Source organism: Plectropomus leopardus, chromosome 11, assembly GCF_008729295.1.
Source record: "Plectropomus leopardus isolate mb chromosome 11, YSFRI_Pleo_2.0, whole genome shotgun sequence".
NCBI classification, from domain to species: Eukaryota; Metazoa; Chordata; class Actinopteri; order Perciformes; family Serranidae; genus Plectropomus; species Plectropomus leopardus.
Genome location: NC_056473.1, coordinates 32,140,062 through 32,163,140, shown reverse-complemented (window position 1 = coordinate 32,163,140; position 23,079 = coordinate 32,140,062). Strand labels below are relative to the sequence as shown.

General features: G+C 38.6%; 1 protein-coding gene across 4 annotated transcripts in view; it reads left to right on the top strand.

The window, feature by feature from the left end:
* il34 (interleukin 34) overlaps positions 1–20,850 on the top strand; it is a 34,947-nt gene extending 14,097 nt beyond the window's left edge. For 2 of the 4 annotated variants that reach the window (XM_042496596.1, XM_042496597.1), the window contains exons 3-8: positions 9,666–9,769; positions 10,128–10,205; positions 10,745–10,822; positions 13,680–13,787; positions 14,910–15,093; positions 18,966–20,850. In XM_042496596.1, coding sequence (XP_042352530.1) covers positions 9,666–9,769; positions 10,128–10,205; positions 10,745–10,822; positions 13,680–13,787; positions 14,910–15,093; positions 18,966–19,024 — 611 coding nt within the window. In that variant the 3' untranslated portion in view covers positions 19,025–20,850. Of the gene's footprint in view, positions 1–4,071; positions 4,140–9,665; positions 9,770–10,127; positions 10,206–10,744; positions 10,823–13,679; positions 13,788–14,909; positions 15,110–18,965 lie in introns of those variants that run through there. The other 2 variants (XM_042496595.1, XM_042496598.1) reach the window with 2 other exon arrangements.
* The last annotated feature ends 2,229 nt before the right edge of the window (positions 20,851–23,079 follow it).

The window sequence follows — 23,079 nt, the reverse complement described above, 5'->3', positions numbered from 1 at the left end:
TTCACTGCAGCTGTAAAGGTGTGTGGTACATTATGAATAGTATGTTCTGCACCGTACATAACATGTTTACCCTGAAGAACCACATATGTGGGAAAATATTTTTTTGTGAAAGACTGTTGAGCAATTGCGGCCACCCTTACATTTGTACCCCATTACGATTGGTTTTTGTGGGTTTTTCTACATGCTTATTTTAAAGAACAGTCATCCTGACTCTAGCTTCTCCTCTTCTCTGCAAATATAGAGCTACATGCACAACATTTGTCTGACCTGGCACTTGCTAGATGTAAGTTCCCTGCTGTGTGTGTATTTCAATCATGAGAGACTTAATTTTAGGAGGAATCAAATACTTTTTAGTCTTTAAAATGTTAAAATGATTGGTAATTGGACCCCATTATAAAAACAGGATTTTAGGGTTGTTAGTCAGGGTTTCCCACACATTCATTCATTTGTGGTGGCCTGCCGCAATTAAAACATCTGCTGCCACGAGTAGATTTTCTAATTTTGCAGCTGGATCGTTCATTAGGAGCACCACACTCACGGAGCATTGTCTCGGCTCAGATGGAGCAGTCTTTCTGACTGCACCTGTGCAAAGCTTTGTGTTCATGAGGTGGATTTGTTTGGTGTAACTGATTTTATTGGAATGCAGAAACCAGAATCAGCCAACTGATGCTTACCCACATGATTTTGCAGATTCCATAAACTTGGGAAAATAAATAATATGGTGAATTGAAGACCCAAGTCAAGGAACTTAGTTTCAGTACCTCAGTCTGCCAATCTCTTGCTTTTGATCACTCGTGGTCAACTGCCTGAAACTATGTTGGCACTGTACATTTCTTCGAACCATAGATTTGCTATATTTGTACATTGTTATGTGGCACTTTAATGTTATTCTAACAATATTGTGGTTAACATATGGTTTGGTTTAGGCACAGAATCCACACGGTTATGGTTAGGAAAAGATCATTTTTTGGCCTAAAATACCTGCTTTTTGTTGCACTATCTAGAATGAACAGGCAGTGCGTTGTACTCTTGAGTAGGATGGCGCGCTCTGGTGACCCATATAGACTCTTGCATTGGCACACCTTTATATCTGAGGCAACTTTTGTGTGCTCCCACACTACCTATGTGCTTTCATCATGCAGAAGAGTACAGGATAGTTTTAATTGCGTTCTCAGGACCTCTTTATGTTCTCTGGTCCCAAACGCTTAGACAGAAATTGGGAAAAGGGCTTTTGGATATTCTGCATCCAGAGCCTGGAATTTGTTGCAAAATGAGTTGGAACTCAAAGATCTGGTGTTGTTAAATGTATTTAAATCTAAAATGAAAGACTTAGAAGCAGATTTTACAGGATGTTGATGTTTTTAGCCTGCCTGGTTTTACAACTAATTCCCAGAAAGTTCTCTTTTGACTCATTCTTAGATCTCCTTTTATGCAAAGTTTAGTGCTTGTGATTGTATTTTGTCTCCGTTTGTGTCTCTGTCTGCAACTTTGTGTTTTCACTGCTCACTGTCTGGGCCAGGTTTCCCTTGCAAAAGAGATTCTTAATGTCAGTGGGTCCAACCTGGTTAAATAAAGGTTAAATAAATGTATGAATAAATAAATAAACAAGCAATCAATAAATAAATAAGTGTGGTTTCTGTTTAAACTTTTTGTGGCACTGTTCCCTGTGGAAAAAAAGAGATAGGTTGCATAAAAACACCCATATTTGGTGCCTAAAAGATTACTGGTTACTCAGCGATGGATTGCTTTAACACAACAATTTTTGTTGTTTGTTGGTCTTGAACTGTGTTCTGCAGCTTGGCAGGCGTCTTGCTTAGGTGGCACGCCATCTATCATCATAGTCAGCTTATACATCACTTTAGAAATGGTGATAGGAGTCGTATGGAATGTGCAAATATATTCGTGGTTTGCGGAAATGTACAACTCCCAGATTTTCCTCTTGTTAGGTCATCTCTCAGGTCCAAACTTGAAAGAATGGTGGATTTTTTAACATGCAGAGTGAATGTTCAGTTTGGCAGTGTTCTACAGATGACACACTTAGTGTATAATGCTGTTCATCACCTGCTTCTCTTTAAGTACTCATAGCTTTGTGCACAATGTTAGATGTTAGAGGAGGGCTCATTTGCTTTTCTTATGTTCTATAATTCAGAATCTGTTCACAGTATCCAAAAAACATTTTTGTCCTTAGCAAAGTTGTGGCCCACTAGGGGTTACTAGACCAACTGCTACTGCATGCTGCAATTTATGTGTTTTCAGCACAAAGGAAATTCTCTTTTGATGACTTCAGCTATCAAAATTGCCAAAAGAGCTGCACACAACTTTAACCTACAGTCTGAATGGTAAACTCCAGTTGGTGAGCTCTAAACCATTTCAAGGAGACACTTTACTTATGTAGGCAACTGCTGACACTGTGTTAGCTCTAGTGTTTTAAATGTGCAGATCTTTAGAGTCCATGTCAACCAGCTTTTTTTTCTTCCTGAGGTAAGCTAATTTTTTGGTTGATTTGCATCGGGAGCACTGAGTATTTATGCTGCGCTACAAATGCTGGCAGTGTGACGAGTCATAGAGCATGAATTCTGCATTGAGTGCTGGCGGTGGAGGAATTTTTTTTTTCAGATTACCCAGAGTTGAAAAATTTTCAACTGTGGGGAAAAAAAATTGTGCTCGTCATTCCCATTTATCACAAAAAAGTTTTCGCGCTTGCATGAGGTGGCATTTCAGGTGATTTGAAAAAGCCATATTTTGCAAAATTGCAATGAAAACACTTTTTTTTTTTGGCTGTTTGGCTCCCTACGACATGATGCAGCAGGCGCTACAAGAGGTGCTATTGCATTGCATAACTCCTCAGAGGTTGAGCGAATCATCCGGAAGTTGCACAAAACTTATGCAATATTAAACAAATGGCAATAAAACACAATTGCAAGATGACTGTCTTTTCCTTCAGTGATGTTGTGTGACTTCTCCTCTGATGATAGTCCACGATTTCATTGTCGATTCAAAACTTCAGCATGATCTGCTCAACTTTTGAAGAGTTATGCGATGCAGTAACACCTCTTGTAGTGCCTGCTGCATTATGCCCGACGGAGCCAGTGTCTGCAGGCAAACGTATAACCATATAGCATCATGTGACCTATGAAAGTGAAAAAAAAAGTTTTTAGTGCAGTTTTGCAAAATATAGCCTTTGCATGAAATACCACCTCATGCAAGAGTAAAACCTTTTTGACATAAGTAGGAGTTTTTTTCCCCAAAATTGACATTTTTTCCATTATGCGCATTTTATATTCTCAATTCAATTTGCGCAATTTGAGGGTTAATGGAGATCCGCCTAGAGACTCCTGTCATCCATTTTTCAAACTTGGCCTCAGGCATAGGTGAGTTTGTGTCTTCAAAACAAAGCACCCAAATAGCTTGTTTGGGTGCTTTCTTAGTTGGTAAAAAAGTTGTTTGAGCCCTTAAGGTCAAACAATAGAGCACACTTTACCTAATGAATGGGTTAGGGTTCAAAGGCGTGCAGGTCCTGATAGAAGTCCTGTAATTATGGAGGAGAAGCACTGAAAGATACCACTCACTAGATACATAATAATCAGTATAATACGATCAATGTCTGACTTCTGTCTGCTGCAATAAGAGAAACCTGTTTGGCCAGTGAAGCTGGATGTGTTTGTGTAAATGTGCAATCTGATCCAACCGACTGAAACAGCAATACCAACAAAAATGTAAACGATATCAGGTGATCCATTAGTAATGACTCCATTCAGCTGTACTCATACAGACAACTGTACCCATGCACACAGCCTCGGGCATTTGCATGTGCACAAACATGTGCTGACATGCAGGCTGAGATACAGAAAAAACATTTTATGGAACATTCAAACTCCCTGAATCTTTTATCTGAATATTGCTCAAGTTCTTTGGCAGCTTGCATGATGGACTGCACAGGCTCACATATGAAAACAGTGGGAGGTTAACTAAATTAGCTACTGAGAAAAGACCCAATTCATTTTATCCAGAGCTTAATCTAAGGCCAGTTGGTCTGACAGTTTTTTTTTCTGTGTTTTTTTCACACAATGACTTCTAGATGGTACAGAAGCTCTTTCACTTTCCCACCTGTGAGAGACTGTCTCTTCAGACTGGCAGCGGTATGTGTGAGCGATCAGTCAGCACACGTGCGCACACACACACACACACACACACACACACGCGCGCACACACGCTGCTGTATGGGATAGCACATTTCATACCTATTTCAGACAGTAATTTTTTTTTTTTGCATTATTAATCACCAGTTTTCTAGGTGAATATCTGTTAGCTGTAGCTGGTAGAAATCTCTGCTTTGGCATAAACTAGCTTGACTAGCAGCTTGAGCTGCTTGTTGCTGCTGATTTTATTCATTTATTGTGCAATAGACTGGGTGTTGTGCTTGTTGCAAAGAGTAGTAGCTGTAGCTCAGAGTAAGGGCTCATTTATTCTCAGTGTTACTTACAGAGACAGAGACTGTCTACAGAGACAGACACAGCATTCTGTCTGTATTTGTAAACATTTTCGAAGAGCTTATGTATGAGGATGAAATGAAGCAGTGCCAGTTGAGATTATGTAGGCAATGTAGCGCAGTTTGAGTGTGATCTGACAGTAGGAGATGAAGAAAGTTAAAAATAATGGCGGAATGGAATGAATCAGTAATATATATTAATATATAGTGAAATTAGTGAAAATAATTCTCAGCTCACATGTTGGGATGTAAAGAATGGCAGCACAGACCTCTGCTGTCTACTTCTGTATTTGTACCAACACAAAGGATGCATAGAAGTTTGAGGACAATGAAATTTATAACGTTTGAAACAGACGAATCTATTTTCATTTTAGAGCAAGAGTCTTTAGTGAGACTTGGACACAGAAAAACATTTTATTTTTCTGAAGGATCCTTTGTGTAATGGTGTGACACTGATAAGTCTGAGCCTGTTATCAGGCAAAAACAAGCCCTTTTATCAGACGTTAATTGATTGGGGCACCTGCTCCGAGCTGCAGCCCTCAAAACTGGATCAACTTCAAAAACTGTTGTTCCCATTTGTCACTTAGACACAAAAACATGGGAGATTAGTGTCCACGTTGAAAAATGCTACAGTTCCCTTTTAAGTTGTTAAACTAATCCATCTTGTAGTGAAGTCTCAGTGCAAAAAAAGGCATGTTCCTTGAAGACAAAGCTATACCCTCGACAAGCTGCAGGTGCAACACATCTTTTGAAAAGTCACCTTTGACCAGCTGAAAGAAAAAAGGACTGAGTGAGGAGTATGAAAAACCATAAAGAACAAAAAAAATTGCATTTGAGCTTTAAGATAAAAAAAAACAACATGTTTTGCAACTGAATATACATGTTAAGAAAAGAGCATGAAGAGAGATTTGTGAAGACGATTCATTTTTACAAAATCTAAAGTATTCCCACAGCACCAAGTGAACTCAGCGAGGGAGTAGATCAGGAGCCTAAATTACATTTCAGTTTTTCTTCACCTCCTGCTAAGTAGCTGTGTGTGTGTATGTGTGTGTGTATGTGTGTGTGTGTGTGTGTGTGTGTGTGTATTATACAATGAGGGACATGAAAGAACAGGAAACTTAAAAGAAAAAATAAAGCTTCGGTGTAAATTGACTAAAAGTGGTAATTGCATAAACCACTGCTTCCTCACGTTAAAGTTACTACTTAATATCTTGCTAATCATGAAAGCCAATATGGTGTACGTACTGAACAGTAGCTTCATATTGCTAAGCAGTAGGAAAGTAATATTCTTAAAGAGACATTACCGGGCTGATACTGTTTCCTTCAGTAAGATTAAGATTCAATTCTGGCAAAGATTTAGTTTCTCAAGTTGGAGAGACGATTGCTCCGAGAAAAAAAATGTAGTAGAAATGTTCTCAGCCTACTAAATAACATAGATTGCATTACACATTGGTTATATGTATTTCTCAGGAAATGGCCCTGCAGAGGGAGACATTTGGTCATTGATCAGTATTTGATGGTCAAAGTCCGTCATTAGTTTGCCTTTAATTGAGGGGGTTGGAGTGTTGGTGATGGAGACTGTCAGAAACAAAGAGGTTTTTGACCGGCGGTTGTTTATGTATCCACATTCTTAAAACCTTTAGTGACAACTGCAAATTTTGTAAGACATGTTGATTCCTATTCTGAGCATTTAAACAGATATACGATGACAAAAAGTGTTCTGGCCATAGACTGTGGCCGTATTACGACACATGAGGTAGAACTGCGCCGATCGGTGCAGAGTCTCACATAGTTCTTGTGTGATCTTGTTATATCATAAGTCCAGCTGTTTCAGAGGGTAACGTTGTTTGGAACAGACCGGGAGGAGGACGGTTAAGTTATAAATAAAGACACCCGTATCACATGAAATTATTGTCCTCAAGAACCTAAATGCTTCCATTTTGAAAGAATTTTAGTTTTACTGTTTTGAGTCTTTGGTTTTTAAAATGTCTTGTGAGGCATTTGTTGTTTTTGCTTGTATAGAAATTCCAAATAAAAGAAGAAAATAATCAATAAGGTGAAGTAAAAAATGTTTTTTAAAAACCATTTCTTTATGGAATTTACAGAACAATTACTGTATTGTGATATATATTACATTATTGTGGCAAGGCAGATTTATTTGCATAGCACATTTTATTCACCAGGATAATTTAAAGTGCTTTACAGATCAATAAAATATAAACATATACACAAGGATGGAGACTTGGAAAAAATATGATATGCAATATAAATGCATATAGAAAATATGCATTGTAGGAGCAAAATTTTGCAGAGGAAACATGCAATGCATGCATGCAGTAAAAAAGATGATGTATCTTTTTCTGCTGCGTCAATTTTTACACTTTTAAACTGTCCACCATGAGTGTAATGCTAAACTGCTGGAATACTCTTTTAATTGTTCGGGATCGTGAGCTCTAAGGTTAGCTTGGTGTTAGGGCCCTAATGAATCAGTGTGCTAATAATGATTAATGCAACTTAACCCTTTGAAACCTGGATCAACGTCAGTTTTCTTGTGCTGTATTCAGAAGCCTTTTATAAGCTGTTTAACCCTTTGAAACATGACCAAACTGGTTTGATTTTGTTCTAAAACACAGGGGAAAAGGCAGTGAGCAACTTGGCAAGAAATGTCCCACACATTGCAAGAAATTAACTTTTTAACTCAACTTTTCAATTTCTACAAACCAGTGACACACTATGAATGTAGAGTTTTCAGTGTTCTTAGGGGGTCTGGAGCCTAGGGTACTTATCTAACCTTGGATGGGACACAGAGCATCCTCTTTATTCTAGTTATTTATAAAAATTGGTAATTTTTCCATATTAGTTGAGACATAATTAAAGATACATTTTAAAGTGTCAGCTAATCACAGTGTAGACCATGTTGTACGACTTATTCACCTCTGATCTGGGGCTCCTTGTCAAGATTTATCAACTGTAATTCAAGTTCAGACCTCTGTGACACCATCTAAAGCAACAGATACGACCCCTGGGGTTTGGAGGTGAATTTCGGGACTTTTTCCAAGGGTCTGACCCAGTCAATATTTGTGACTGAGACAAAGATTCGTTTTTAAAACATTACTGACCATCTGGAGGCCATCTGGCCTTGAATCAGATTTTATGCCTCAGCGGTGGCCTGAGGTGTTATGTTTTGGGGTTTTACGGCCATCAATCCAATTTTGGTGAACTCCATTTAACAGTAACACCTTTAGGGGATTTATTGAAATTTGACACAAACCTCCATTTGGACCAAGGGATTACCTGGAAAAGTGAAGCCAAATCAGAAGTAAACCTACATTCTTTCTGATGGAGAGCAGGGGGAGAAATGACCCTATTTGATTCTTGCTTCAATACAGCATGAGAATAAGAGAGTAAGAGTAAAATAGATGATAAACAAGGGTATACTTTAGGGTATTGTTATGTTCACCTTGTGATTGAGAAGTTTTCATCAATGTTTTGGCATATTTCACTTTATTGCAGCCACATACATATTTGAAGCATGGGAGGACCTTTTAGTTTGTAAACTCCCAGGGAGCTTTTTGTATTTATTTTAAATTATTCATTAATTTTATTTCAATTTTCACTTGACATCACAAAAGAAACAGATGCTGGGAATTTACTGTATATGATGTTGATTGTTTCAGTTTCATTTCAACATTTGCTAAAGGCATTTAAACAAAGTTTTATATTGTAGTTTGTTATATTCCAAATTCTAAATACTGATAGAAAGATTTTCATTTTTATTGTAAATGCATCTCAGTTCCAACTGTCGGTTATCAGTCTCATTAAATACTAGTAGCTATTTTTGTATTGGCCCTGAAAAACAATATCGGTCGATCCCTAGTCACAATGTCAGTTGTCATGGCGACATATAAGTCTGGATAGACTTGGATGTAAACTGTAATTTGACTGTTTGGCAGAGGCATACAACCTCGAGACAGTAATTCTCGTTAGAGCATTAACACATTAAAACCTGTCTTTGATTAATGGCTTGTTTGTTTACCATTTATACAAATTCAGATTCCATCTTCTCTTAATGCTGGTACATTTTGTCAACTGAGGGCAAGGAAAAAGGGTTTGGAAAAAACAATATTTTAGTGTCATTCTTCAAAGACCCATATCAAAGACAGTCATCTTGTTGATAAAAATCGCTATATTTTTGCCGGTAGGCATCAGTATATGGGAAGTCAGTAAACTGTCAGAATAATGACTTGATTGCTTGATTGACTGGTTGGTTGAGTGACACTGGACCTCTGTAAGCTGTGATTATTTTTCAAGGTGAAAAAAAGCTGCTGGTAAATTAGCTTTTTAATGACAAAGCAGAACACAGATAAAAATCAGGCTGGCTGGTCCAGACAAAATGACAGAGACTTAAATACTCAGTCTTCCCTGCGAGACATACATTGTCTTTTGTCCTTCTCCTGAAATCTGAAAAAAATTCAGGGCAGAACAGGGCAATACTGAGACAGTCAAAAGAGCTTACCTCCCTCACTTCTGTCAGACTTTAAAAATGTATGCAGTTTGTGTTTCAACCCTTTAAAACCTAAGCAAATTGGCTTGGTTTATTTTAAAAATATGAGCAACAAGAAATGACCCAAAAATAAGCAAGAAATTAGTAAAAAGTAAAAAAAAAAATTGCCTGAAAAATAGCAAAAAAATAGAAAGACAAAAGTAAAAAAAAAAAAAAAAAAGCCAAACAAAAACAAGACAAGGACAAACAAAGAAAAAAAGTGGGAAAAAAGATTTTTAAGAAGTACCTGAGGAAAAAAAAAAAATGTTTCTATAACCTAATTTTAAATAGTTAATTATAATATATTAAATCAAAATATTAGAACCATAGTTTTCTGGACATTTCCCTATGTTTTTTTTAACTAATCTGTTATTAGTAATTAGTTACTAATCTGTTTTTTCCTCTTTAACAAATTTCTGATATTTTGCAGGATATTTCTTGCTTATTTTACCCCATGATTTTAAAAGAAATCAAAGCAGTTTGCCCACGTTGGAGAGATTTAAATAGCTTGTGAAAGTGATCTGAGTGCAGCACAAGAAAACTGTAATTTGTAGGAATTCTTTAATCACACCATGAGAAAAGAATGAATAAAAAGACAGGTAATGCAGTTAATCTCTTCTGTGGTTTCTGCAGGCCTGTTTCTGCTCTCGCCTGTTCTGATGGCCCCAACACCAGCCAGCATGTGCACGCCCCTGAGGACGCTCAACGACAGCCTCAGCCACAGGCGACGGTACATGGTGAGAGAATGAAGGCATGTTTGCAAGCATGTCTCAGTAAATGTGGAAAAAAGCTTGTGTGTATTTTGATTCAGATTGCATCTTGCTGAATGTAAGGAAAATAAAAGCTAGAAAAAAAAAGAAGGAAGGACAAGATTTTGTTCTAATTCTTCTGAAAAGAAGAAATTATTAGAACTGTTCTCACAGGCTGAGTAGTACTCCTGACCTTGCTTCGTAAAATTGATGAAGTTAAATTTGAATTGAAAGAAGCTGTTTAAATTTACTGGTTTTGACAGTGAATGTAACAACCAATGTAACAATCGCTCTCTGATTTGAGATGCACATGCTATTTTTTTTTTTTTTTTTCTTTGCATTACAGAAGCACTACTTCCCAATCAACTACACCATCAGGGTTCATCAAGAGGAAGTCTTTAAACTGTCAAACATCAACAGACTGGTAAACGTTAAATGCTGTATTTTTATTTACTTGCTGTTTCCATTTTCCTGTTTGAGGACATGGTGGGAGAGATTCCTCAGATGATGCTTGCCATATGCTTTATCCCAGCCGCGCACCAAACAACTTTTCAAGAGATTTCACGGCTGCAGACGTGTTTCCGTGTTTTTGTAGAAACACACGGAATTGTTAGTGTGCCACATTTCTTAAATGAAGTTTGGTGTAATATTTTCCACCAGGGAATGATCTCAGAAGGAATCTGGATGTATTCTTACAAATAGCGCCCCCTTCAAGATCCCCACTCTTTGCAAAATCTTATAGAGTGTAACTAAAAACTCACTTTCTTTAGATGTCTGAGGGCTCTTTTCAGTCTTCCAGGCATTACTCGCATTTTAAATATACACTATTTGGTGCTATATGCTGATGAACTTTAGTCTACACATGCAAAAAACTCGAAATAAATTTGTCAGACTTCATGCTGTAGATTCACATATTCTGATAAATGTATTAATAACATTTCTCTCCTCTCTTCTACCCATCAGAGGTTAGAGGTGGAGGGGTTGGATGAGCTGGTTCTCCAGAGGTTGTGGTTCCAGGTCAACCAAGGCGTGTTAAAAAAGGTAGGAATGTCATCTGCATAAAGATGAAATTTATTCAGTTTTCTTTACCAAAACTAAAACAAACATTTTATGAATAATTCGTCAAAACTAGCACTGCTTTTTATTCTCTCCGAACTGCCTGAACAGGCCCGAAGTGTCTACACCACAATTTAGGGCTGGGCGATAAAATGATAACGATATCAGTCGCAAAATAACTTTTCCTCGATTGAAATATGAGACATAGTGGATATAATGTTGATAGAATGCATTTCAGCCATATTTTGACAGACAACATGAGCAGCCAATAATAATAAGAATAGCGCTGTGGCGAACCAAATGCAGTGAATGACTTTGGCTGTAGAACAGCTGAGTGTTTGACAGCCACAGCGCTAAAACAGCAACATTTGCAGAGGTGGAAAGTGACTTCTTTAGACTTCTACAGACTACTTTGTGTTAGTTTCAGGTTTAAGCAGACTTTGGATGAATTATTCAGAAACACTAGGACGCATTGCTCAGTGTCTCATCCAGCCGCTGGTACTGAGCTCTAACTGGGAATGTTGGCAGATATCGATAAAACTTTTTTCCATATTGCCCAGCCATACCACAATTTATATTGTGTTCACTGGTGTGTTCAACACTTAATGTGTTGTCACTGGCAGATCTTTTTTTCTGCTATAAAAAGATAATGTAAGTGCGTCAGAAAATACCAACAGCTAAAAGATGAACGCTGGTAAGGTAGGAGGAGATTTGTTCGTGGTTCCAGTGAAGTTGAAGCTTTTAAACAGAAAGTATCTAAAGTTGTTCACTCAGCCACTCTTGACATGCGGCCTTGGATTTTTTTTTCACACAGAGATTAAATGCAGGTCTGAGGTGAATCATAAGACTAAACCTCTGTCAATCAGTCAATAAAGATCAGAAAATTGAAATCACATGTCAGTCATGTCCTGATAAAGCGAACAGGCACATACTGTATGCCAGGGATACCCAACTTGCTTTGCTTATGGGCCACTTTTGCAAAATGACAGGAGACCAGGGGCCAGTCGCAGCAGCCCCATACATGTTTCTAGAATTTCTAGGATTTTAGGATGTTTTGAGGATTGTAAGACAATTCAAGGAGTCAAGGACAATTCTAGGATTTTAGGACGTTTCTCCAGTTTAAGGACATTTCAAGGATTTGAGAATGTTTCTCAGACGTTCCACACATTTTAGGACATTTCAGGGTTTTTAGGACGTTTCTAGGATTTCAGGACAGTAGTGGCTTAACTACGACCTCTGTCAGGGGGTTCGAATAAGATCCTCAACTGGCACTTTTTTGATTAAAAAAAAAGCTCTATTTTGATGCTTTTTTTATGCACTCTGGCACTTTATGTATACTAAAAGTACAAAACCAATTCCCAGTGTGAGCCACTTTATGTTTCTTGTGAATAGGACAATGGTTTGTCATCACCCGGCACCCTATCTGGGGCCAGATTTGGCCCTGAGGCTTTAAAATGAGAATCACTGCTTTATGCTAACCCTGAACTGGCCACCATACAGGAGCATCAAGTAATGCTCCACCACCTACACATTTTGCCTTCAGGTATAAACTCAAGTACAATTGCATGTCATGTCACGCAGGTTGAATTAGTGGGGTGGAGCCCTGCTGCTCTCTCTCTTCCTTGATGATGTCTTTAAGCCCCGGGGCTTTGGGCTTGAAGTCCATATAATTGAAAAAATGAAGTAGGAACTGATTACAAAGAATTTAATTGCTGGTCTGCCCAACAACACCCACACTTACAGCCTTGAACACTTACAGGAAGCATGCTTTCACATGGAGCCAAGTGTATGTGTACCACTTACGACAAAGGGCAATACCCTTAAGCCACACTTGATGCACTCTTAACCTAATACTGAGTAGTTTTCAGACCTAAGTGAGTCACTAATCCCATCACAGACTACTACTTCCCACTAGTACAGCCTTTGACAGCAATGACGCCAGTTTGCGGAGCACCACTAATCACCAAAAATGTTGATTCATCGCATGTTGGATTTAGTTTAAACAAGAGAAAATACAACACATATATTGAGCATGATTTAGATGTATATATTTACCAGGATAACATTATGGTGGTCAATTTAAGAATTTTGCACAAGGAAGACTAAGGGGCTTTACAGCATGTTTACACCCCCTAATGTTAGTTGCAGTAGTACAAGGAGTAAAAATCTAAGTGTATCTTCATAAACCAATGATCAAACACTTACAGACACACACACATAGATCAACTTTGTTTGAAGTAACATTTAGGGTGTGAGGTCTACTGTGGGTTTAAACTTTGGGTTAAGGAAAAGATTAGGTTAATAAACCACTCTCTAGGTTTTGCAATCTTATCCAAAAAGTCTTTTTAAGGCAGGTGGGTGTGGTAGCGGCTCCAGCCAGCAGGCCTCCTCAAGCTTTGGCCAGAAGCTTAGGCCCCTTCTTAATGGTAAAAGTACCCCCCTTCTCTGGTGTGTGTTGCATCTTTGGCTAAGTACAGGTCAGAGCCCCACCTTTTTATGCCTCAGAGCTGCCAATAACTGAGTCTGGAGGCTTTATGTTTTGGGATTGTTCGTCCATCCCATTCTTGCTGTATAGATGTATAGATCCTCTGTACTTCCAGGGAAAGATGAGTGTTTATGGCAAGAATTTTGTGGGATTTTCAGGCCGCATCTTCTTTTACTGTTTATTTCATTAGAAAAAAATCCTCACAGTTTTTAATGTCACAATGTAAATTTTTAATGTCACATTTTGTTTTGTTTGTGTACAAGGATTCAAAGATCTGAATAAAGAAGATAGTTGAGCATTTGTTTGCTGTCTTTAAGCTTCTTATTGTCTAACACTAAAGACAAATTGTGATTTCAGATCATCCGGGTTATGCCAGAGAGACATCCTTCACGTCCATACACCGCTGAGTTGGAAAGACGCTTCAGGGATGCGGAGGGCGTCTTTGTACAGTCACATCCCGCTGAGGTAAGCTAGAGTTCACATATCTGTACCACGGTTCTTCAAATTAAACAATTCAGTTAGTAAGTGAATTTTCCACAGACTGCAGGGATGGATGTCACATTGATCCTATTTATCAATATAGGGAATGAATGCCCTTATCACTAGAAAATTAAATGTGGCTTCTGTTTATGATCCAATAAGAGTTCAGTGAAGGTGAAATTAGGACACTCATTGATCATTCAGTGAAGTGTGTGTGAGCGATATGTTGCAGGGTAATGGGTACTCGTGCAGTTTGCTACACTTTGTAACAACAACAACAACAACAACCAGTAGCTGCATTCTCATACATAAACATAAAGGGGGCTCTGAGAGATGCAAGAACATTGAGTCTTGTTCTTCTGTACTGTGGAAAAGGAGAAGTGATTGGTGGAGTTGATCAGGGGTCTGTGTCTCATACGAGATGTGTCTGATCCACCAATCAGCATTCATTTTAGTGAGAAATCTTCATTTTTGAAATTGTTTACCTTTCATTCCTACAGTCTCCTCACAATTAAATCACACAGCTAGCCAAAGGAGGCAGGTAGTAAGTTGCAGTGATAAAATTTAAAATGTATAGTTCGTATGGTAAGAAGTTCTTTCCTAGTTTTACTTGCCACACCAGGGACAGACTAAGACTAAGGAATTCCACATGGGCACTTTGAAATATTATGGATTAAAAGCATATGTTCACTTTCTTCAAATTTAAATGGTTGAACGATGAAGGGAAAAGTTCTGGGAATTTGTTGTGAGTTTTCTTCCATCAGACCACAATGATCTGTTGTGTATTGGCCATGCATAATCAAATTTTAAATGCTCACGGTAAATGGTTGTTTGGATATGGAGTCATACTGTTGTTGATTAATTTTTTATGAGATACTGACATTTACAGATGCAAAGCAATTCATGGATTATATTTAGCCCACCTGCCATGTTACTGATGCATGGTGTTTCTTTGTGTGTGTGTGTGTGTGTGTGTGTGTGTGTGTGTGTGTGTGTGTGTTGTGTGTGTGTGTGTGTGTGTGTGTGTGTGTGTGTGTGTGTGTGTTGTGTGTGTGTGTGTGTGTGTGTGTGTGTGTGTGTGTGTGTGTTGTGTGTGTGTGTGACCAGGTGTTCCAGCAGGAGCTTCCAGAGTCGATCCAGGACACTTGGGATAATTTAACGGAAGAGCCTGACAGAGTGCCAGAGTCCAGCTGGCGATTTGTAACCCCAAAATCCCTTCTGGACAACTTCTGCCAAACTATGCACTGCCTCTTCAGCGAGTGCTTTGCCACAACAGAACCACTGCAGGATTGTGAGTATAACGAATGGTGCGTTAGCATCGGCAGGTCGGTTCAGTTCAGTTATATTCAGTTGTGGATGGTACCTTTTGGAACCATCCCCATTTTTCATCACCCCTCTTTTGGAGTACTGAGCACACTGATCTGGTACACAGTCTGTTCATTGGTCCGTAGAGAATCAACACTGCGTCTAGGGCTGAGTCGAGGCTAGTTTAACCACTGTTTATACTGTGAGAAGTTCTTCATACTTTGGTGAACAATAACTATAAAATGACAGGATGTTTCACAGCCTCTAGCAGCAGTTGTAGACAGACAAAAAATAAATCACTGGGCTGACTGACGGTGACTTTTAAGGTGGAACATTTATTTAAAATGTTACTCAGTGCATGAGTTGAGGACTTCAATCCATCAGCAGACCTTAAATTTCAATATGACAACTTTGACCACTCCATCTGTTTTTATTGTCTCTCTTGGATGACATACACTTTAAGTATCTTCGAGCATTTAAAAAATGTACATTACTTGCGACGGGGTTATGTGAACTGCATATATTCTGACCCCACTGGAGAAAAAACATAACAGAGCATTGTTGCTGTGTGCTCAGGCAGCACCAAACCCCTGCTCTTGCCTGACAAGGAGTCAATGCACAAACTGGCTATTTAAAAATTACCACACAGGAAGACTCTCACTGCAGCCTGCTCTTTTTGTTTTGAAAATGTCAGCGTGCAGGCTTGTTCTGTGGACAGTTCACTCTGTATTACCAGTGATCAGGGAAATACAGTCCTGCAGGAGGGAGCAGCGAGTGACAACAACCCTGCCCACATGTTCAAGTACTGTCTGCGGTGGAAAAATTACACAAATATAGGGACTAGGTACACGTTAGTAGGTGTTAATTTTGGTTCTAAATGTACAATACCGAAAGCGTTAAATGGAAAAGTGGCTGAAAAAAACCCTCTGGGAGGACATTTAGAATAAAAAACATGTTTTGTTTTCTCATTACTGTACTATAATAACAGAGATGAACACACAAGCAGAATAGGCTGTGTAAAGAACCTACATACCTAACATTTTTCATGTTACTTGGCCCTATGATGGAGAATGTTTTGTAAATGTCCTCTCTTGCTCACGGGGAAACTTAGCCAAGCCTTTGATACTGCGGCATGTTTGAGACGCTTCCATTTTGTTACATTTTTGTGGCTCCAGTTTTCCACAAACACTTAAAACCTACATTCCTTCTTGTCAAAAACATTGGCTCTCTCTCTCACACACACACACACACACACACACAAATTTTGTTTCATAATAGCAGGAGCAAAGGAAAATGCTGAATTGCCGTTTTAGTACTTGTTTCACGCAAGCGTCGTGAATCATACAATGACTATAAATGCAGTTAACAAAATGAAACGAAAAACAACATTTAACAGGCATAACTTACGTATGACATTTTACAGACCAAACAACTAATCGATTAATCAAGAAAAAAAATGTGTTTAGGTCTCTTCAGACCATTTATCTTAAGCCATTTTTGCATTAAGATCCTTTGTCCACTGGAATGGACAGAAAAAAAACAGACAAAGTATTCTAAAAAAAAATGCTAACGGTCTATTAGTGCATTTAGATAAGAACTCAATAATTACAATATTTTTATTTTGTTTGTGTTTGGAACATAATGTTATGAGCAGTGAGACATTACAAAACACCGTCCCCAAAAACTGTTGAAGCGCTAAACCGGACTGACAGCATATCAGTAAAGTTCACTGTGGCACAGTTGAGATGGGGAATGCAATACGTTTGCTAATGTATGTTTGCTGCCCAGGCCACGTGTTCATGGCCAGGGCAGGTAAGTTAATCCGTCATTATCAGGATGTGGCAGTGTACAGTGTGTGCCATTTGAGGCCCTCACAGCTGGAGCACACAATGTCACTGCATTCCTCCAGCAAACAGTGACTGTTGAAGTGATAGCTTAGCCTCAAGCTCGTAATCTTTGGAGTATCAAATACTCAGCCTCAGTGGGGCCTCGAAATAGGATCTAGAAAATATGCTTTATATAAATATTCTATTTTCCTTTGTGATCAGCTTGGATTTTCTTCCTTGAAATCGTGACAGTTTCTCATCATGGAAAATAAAAATACAAAAACATCTAAAGTCTCTAACCGCCTCTGCAGCATGGCATACTTTCATACTTCCAAATCTATCCCTTTCCAAACATAAAACACAGTGTGCTCTAAACACTCAACTTTTTGCCAAAATAGAAAAAAAAACATTGCTTCTATTTCAGTACTCATGCAAAACCTTACTGTTACATGTTTGTTGGTTTGGTTCCATCTCTTTCATTTGGTCAGGGCTGTCTTGTTTGGTTTTTGGAGGAGGTAAGTGTTCGCGTGATGTGCAAGGGAGCCAGTGAGTAAACTGCATTGGAAATTGATAACAAAAAAACAGTCTTAGGTAAATTTGTCATAAAGCTAGTGACTGAGGTAAGATACAGCAGAGGAAAAAGAACAGAGGCCCTCAGTGTAAAGTCATATTAAGCAGAAATCATCAAGGCCTTGTTTGTCCTCCATGTATGAATTTCTTCTATACAAACCATTGGGGTTGACCCAAATACTCGGTTGAATCAAGGATTTGGTACAGATAATGTACAAGGATGATACAGGCAATGTCAGCCGCGTAAAATGTGTCAACTCTCTACTCATGATGAAGCACAATCCTCATTTGGGTAGCTACATAGTTCTCTGTCTCTTGTGATCAAAAGTGTTTTGTAGCTCATTTCTGAGGCTGTTCTTTAAATAGTTGTCTAATCAAAAAAAATATCAATACATATCAATTTCAGATTTAAAATATCAACTTCCATTTAATTCCTACTCATTAATGGTTTATTTCACACCTATACCTGGTTTAAACTCCGCCCATTCAGAGTACAGAAACAGATACCGATTGTTCAGTTTGTTGAACATGCAGATACAGATAATGGTGTGCTCTCTCATTCCTACAAACCACTTAATGTAACACTCTACATTAGCTGTTAATAAAGACTGAAATATATCTTGTGAAAACTAGTCAGGCTAGCTGTTACTTACTGGAAACAGGTTGCAAGCACTACTTAACTATAGACCTTGATTGCTTTGTGATTAATGCTTTAACACTGACAGCACAAGTTAAAACAGATGCCTCATTATTTAGGGAATTCTGTGAATGGTTTGGAATTAACTTTATACAAACAGTTTAACATGCTGCTACAGTGGTCCAAGTCTTTGTGGTTTAGTCACAATGTCATAAGCACCACCGATATAGTGCAGTTTAGCAAGTATAGCCAAAACTACTTTATATGTGGTTCTTTTAAAAGAAGGCAATTTCTCCTGTTTCCAGTCTTTATGCTAAGCTAAGCTAAGTGCCTGCTGACTCCGGCTACTGTTTTAGTGCTCAGATATGAGAGATCTTCTTATCTCACTCTCATAAACATATTTCCCAAATCTTGAACATTTGGGAAATATTTATCTTAAGCCTTGTGATATATTTTTGCCATTTTTTACAATAAAAAAGTACACATTAAAGAAAAAGTTTTAATATTGGGGTCAAATTTTTCACTGAATGATTTCTAACCATGTATGGGCATATGCAGCGTGCTAGAGAGAGATGAATCTGCCTGATTAAAGTAGTATAAGTTCTGTCTGAAATACATCCATCCACCCATTATCTATAACCCCTTATCCTATTCAAGGACGTTCAGGAGATCACGTTACTTTGAGGCTCATAATGTATATATCAAAAAATTGAGAGACAGAGATGTGGTCCAGGTTCATAGTGTGCCAGTAATGTATACTGTGAGAGACACAGAATAGTATTTTTAGGAGTTACTCAAGTTTCTCTTCTTCTGTTTTTTTTTCAGACTGTGATGTTTCCTGTTGGAGAAAAGGCAGGAAGAAAGACCGACAACCCGAAAGCTGAGAAGAGGCCAGTAGGGGGAAGTTGTCCCTGTTGATACTGATGTGGGATTGGTATCATTGTATCTCTTGAGGACAATCCACATGGAAACAGAAGAGTTCAGTCCTGATTTGTGAACATCAATAAGTCTTTTCCAAATCTCCCAAACAGAGCTATGATTGATGATATGATGAAGACAGAAACACTGGCTCCATCAGCCAAAGTAGACTGATATTGCAGATACAGCAATAGTATTTATGGTGATTTCATGAGCATATGGACGTTCTGATAAAATAAAATAAAACTCCAACCCCTCAGATTCTCCAGTTCTCTGTCACTCAGGAAGCCTGAAGTATTTGTCTCTTGATGGCAGCTCAGATTGATGCTTTGATTCTTGGGTTTCAAGTTTTGGAAGAGATTTGTTCATGTTCACTTATATGGACTGAAATGATCCTGAAATCGATGTCACTGTGGCTTTGACAAACCTCTGCCCTAAAAGCATGTGATGTGCTTCAGTGGACCTGTGTGGTTCACCTCTGAGACCGACAGTAGAGAGAGACTACACATTGGAGTGCTATTGTATTGAGAAACTTTCACTGATTTTGTATCATAGCCAGACTTCTCTTCTTTTAAGCCTCTTTCAAGCATCAATGAGATACTGCGAGAGCAATGTACATGGACTGAACTTCAAAACTACAGGCAAACTGATAACTATTGTTTTCTCTTCCCTCTTCCGTTGTTGACATCAGTTTTGGACACCTGGGAAAAGGGTATCAATTTCTGCTCATTACATGCACAGTGTCCTTTCAAAATATACTTTGGGGTTCACAGGACACATACGTTTGGTCACCAAAAATACTTAGGCTTTAAAATTCCTTGGTTAGGTTTAGGGAAAAAATCATGGTTTGACTTAGTGACATATGCCATGTGACATGTATGTCATGTGATGTTAACTATGTAACATAGTTAAAAAAAACCCTCAATGTTGACTCTTGGTTTCATACACAAAATGAACACCGATCTCCTGGGCAGGGGCATGTCGGTGAGAACTACCAGTTTGATGGCTCAAATGCTTCTGGAAAACGGCACAGTGTCTTGTAAAAAAAAAAATGCCTGGATTCAGTGGCTCAATTGCCTTTAGAAAACATGATGACGATGAGAAACAACCAGGTTTGGTGGCACCAATGCTCGTGAAAATGCCTTAAAGGGTTGCCAATATACACCCAGATTTGATGTTTGTTGGTCTCAAACAGTGGTCTGCAGCATGGCAGCTGTATCATCATAGTATCACACCATCTACCATCCCCTCCACCTCCAGATGACAAAGTCAGCTCATATACTATGCCACTTATATGTTTAATATGAAGTGTTTTAATGTAAAATATTTGTGATCTGCAGGTATGTACAATGCAAACAAAAGTCTTCTGTTTGTTTGACCCATCCACCACCCCTCCTTCCCGTCCTACACAGGCTTTCTCACCCTTTATACTACGTCATTGCTGTGGATGGGTTTACATTAGACTGAAAGCCTGATACAGCTCATACAGAGGCTCAATTGTGCCTTGTGCAGCAGAATCAGCTGCAACAGTGGACTTGCTGGCATTTCTTACCTGCAGCTTACATTGAAAGTGTTAGTTTTAAATCTGTGCTGTCAACCCACACTGCATTTTGGCTTGGGCGGTTTGTATTATTTCTGACCATCAAACCTACCTGAAATTTCACCAGGGTATACGGTATATGACTGTATAAGTGTGCTGCACTTACCCCCTACTAGTCTTGTTAGTAATCTAGTTAGTACGTCAGCTATTCCAACAATCACCATCTCCGGTTTGGTCTTAATAAATATTTAATTCACCAAGGTAGATGTAAAAAACATAGTGTTATTCACCACAGTCTCTCTTTCTGCAGGCTGCCGGCTGTTTACAGCCCTGTAACTTCTCCCTGCACCTCTAGGTGCGGTGTGTCTTTCAGCTCAGCTGCCTTTTCCACCAGTACAGACCGGAGACTGAGCTCTGGTGGTGCATGCTGTGCACTACAGACAATAAGTTTAATAGAAAGAGGAGCACCTGTATTTATGACAGTATTTAAAAACATACCTTTGGATTTTCGAAACACCCTGGTGTACTGTAATACCGTGATATCGCCCAACCCTACTGTTGAAACAATTCTGTTCATTTTTGACCAATTTCATGTATTTCTTTCTTTATTTTTATCATGTATTAACAGTGCTAGTTGAACCCAGACAAACAACAACATGCCACATCTATGAAAAAACTTTGAAATGAAGACATGTATAGGCCTAACTGCAGGCCCATGACTCAGGCATAGACAGGGGCTCAAGATGATTTGCTCTGTACTGCATGCACTCATTTTTTTCCTAAAGAGCCTGTTTACACCAGGGATTAACATGCATCTTGGTGACGCAATATCACATGGACAGCTCAAAGTCTCTCTGTTCATACCCATCATTAGAATTTGGCTCCACACGTGTCTTGAGTGACAACTTGTGATAGGATCTCACTTCCATGCTGTATATGCAAAAAGACGCTTACATCATTATAATTTGCAAAGAACATATACAGTTTTTTTTTAAGTGGCAGGAAGTTTGTCTTGCTATATGCAGGCTTTATCACCTGCAGCTAGCAGACTACTGCTGTAGGAGTGTGAGCCCCACAGTGAGTGGGTACAGTTTGTGTGAATCCGACTGTATATACCAGAACAGTTAAGTAGAGTTATGGTTATGGCTCGCTTGGGCTATTTAATTGGACTGTCCTTGTCCCTGTATACAAGCACCGAGAGAGAATCGATTTATTGACAGAAGTAACTCAGACTCCTTAACTGGCAATATCAGGTAATTGCTATAGGACCTTCTTACGGTTAACCTATTACGTTGCATACCAAACAAGTTAGCAAGAGGCGAAGGGGTTGCATGTTGAACGGTGAAAACATGAACTTTTTGGCACTGTTTATTTCGTACATACTCTACACTTTACTTAGTACCTTCATCTTGTTTTGTTTTCTCCCCTTCTTCTTCTTTTGTTTTATCCAGCTTTCTATTGTGAATTTTTACTGTTCAAATTCTGGTTCAAAGCCCAGTGTAGAGGATGTGCAGAACGTCTAGGCCAGTTCAGGTTCAACTGAGCGTAAATCAACTAACAATGGCAATATCTAGTTGTGATGATGCATGTTACCACTCTGGTTCAGGGGAGCGTCTCTTTAATCAGCCCTGTGCAGAACTCTGTCACGAAGAGAGTGTCTCAGGAGACGATCCTTCATAGTCAGCAGCAACAGAAAGTAGAGAGTAAGAAAAGCATGGATGTTAGCTGAGTGGGTGGTCTGTTAATGTAGCCCTGGGTAAATAGTGTACACGCTGGTGAAAAAATGTGGTGCAGATCACCTCCGAATGTGGTCTGAGCTATCAGATCTCAAGACATATTGAGGACACATTCCACTGCATTAGAGTTGTCTACTTGTGATATGATCACGTAAGACACACGTTAATACCAGGCGTAAACAGGGCCTAGGAAGTATGTTTTGCATGCGTGAGCTGCAGTGGTGGCGATTTTTATCTTGCACCTGGTTCACTGCCTACAAACCCTGACTTGCTGGTTTAGTCAGTTTATAGTGTAACATTTCCTTTTCCCTTCCTTACTTTTGGGCTAACTGTTTTTATTATGATAGCATATTTCACGTACAGTTGTTACCAGAGCTGTTCCCAAAAACACAGTCAACATCCTGTAAAATAGAAGAATTAGTATTCTTTCAGCATTGCAGGTACTAATTATTTTTGTGTTTAAAAGTAAATTTCAAATTATATTTTAACAGTTGTGTTTTATCATTAAAAAAAAAACAAAAGAGAAAGAAGGTTTAAGAAATATGATTTGCATTGCATGAAATGATACTTGCTGCACACAATTAAACTAAGTAATGTGGCGTTTCACTCATAATCTTCAGGTTTTTGTCTTATAGAATGTTTAGCTACTCTCAAGACTGCACAAAGTATTTGTGAAAGTTACTCTATATAAGTTAGAGTTTCAGTTCATGTGTTTGCTTTGTACTTCATATATATAACTTATGTT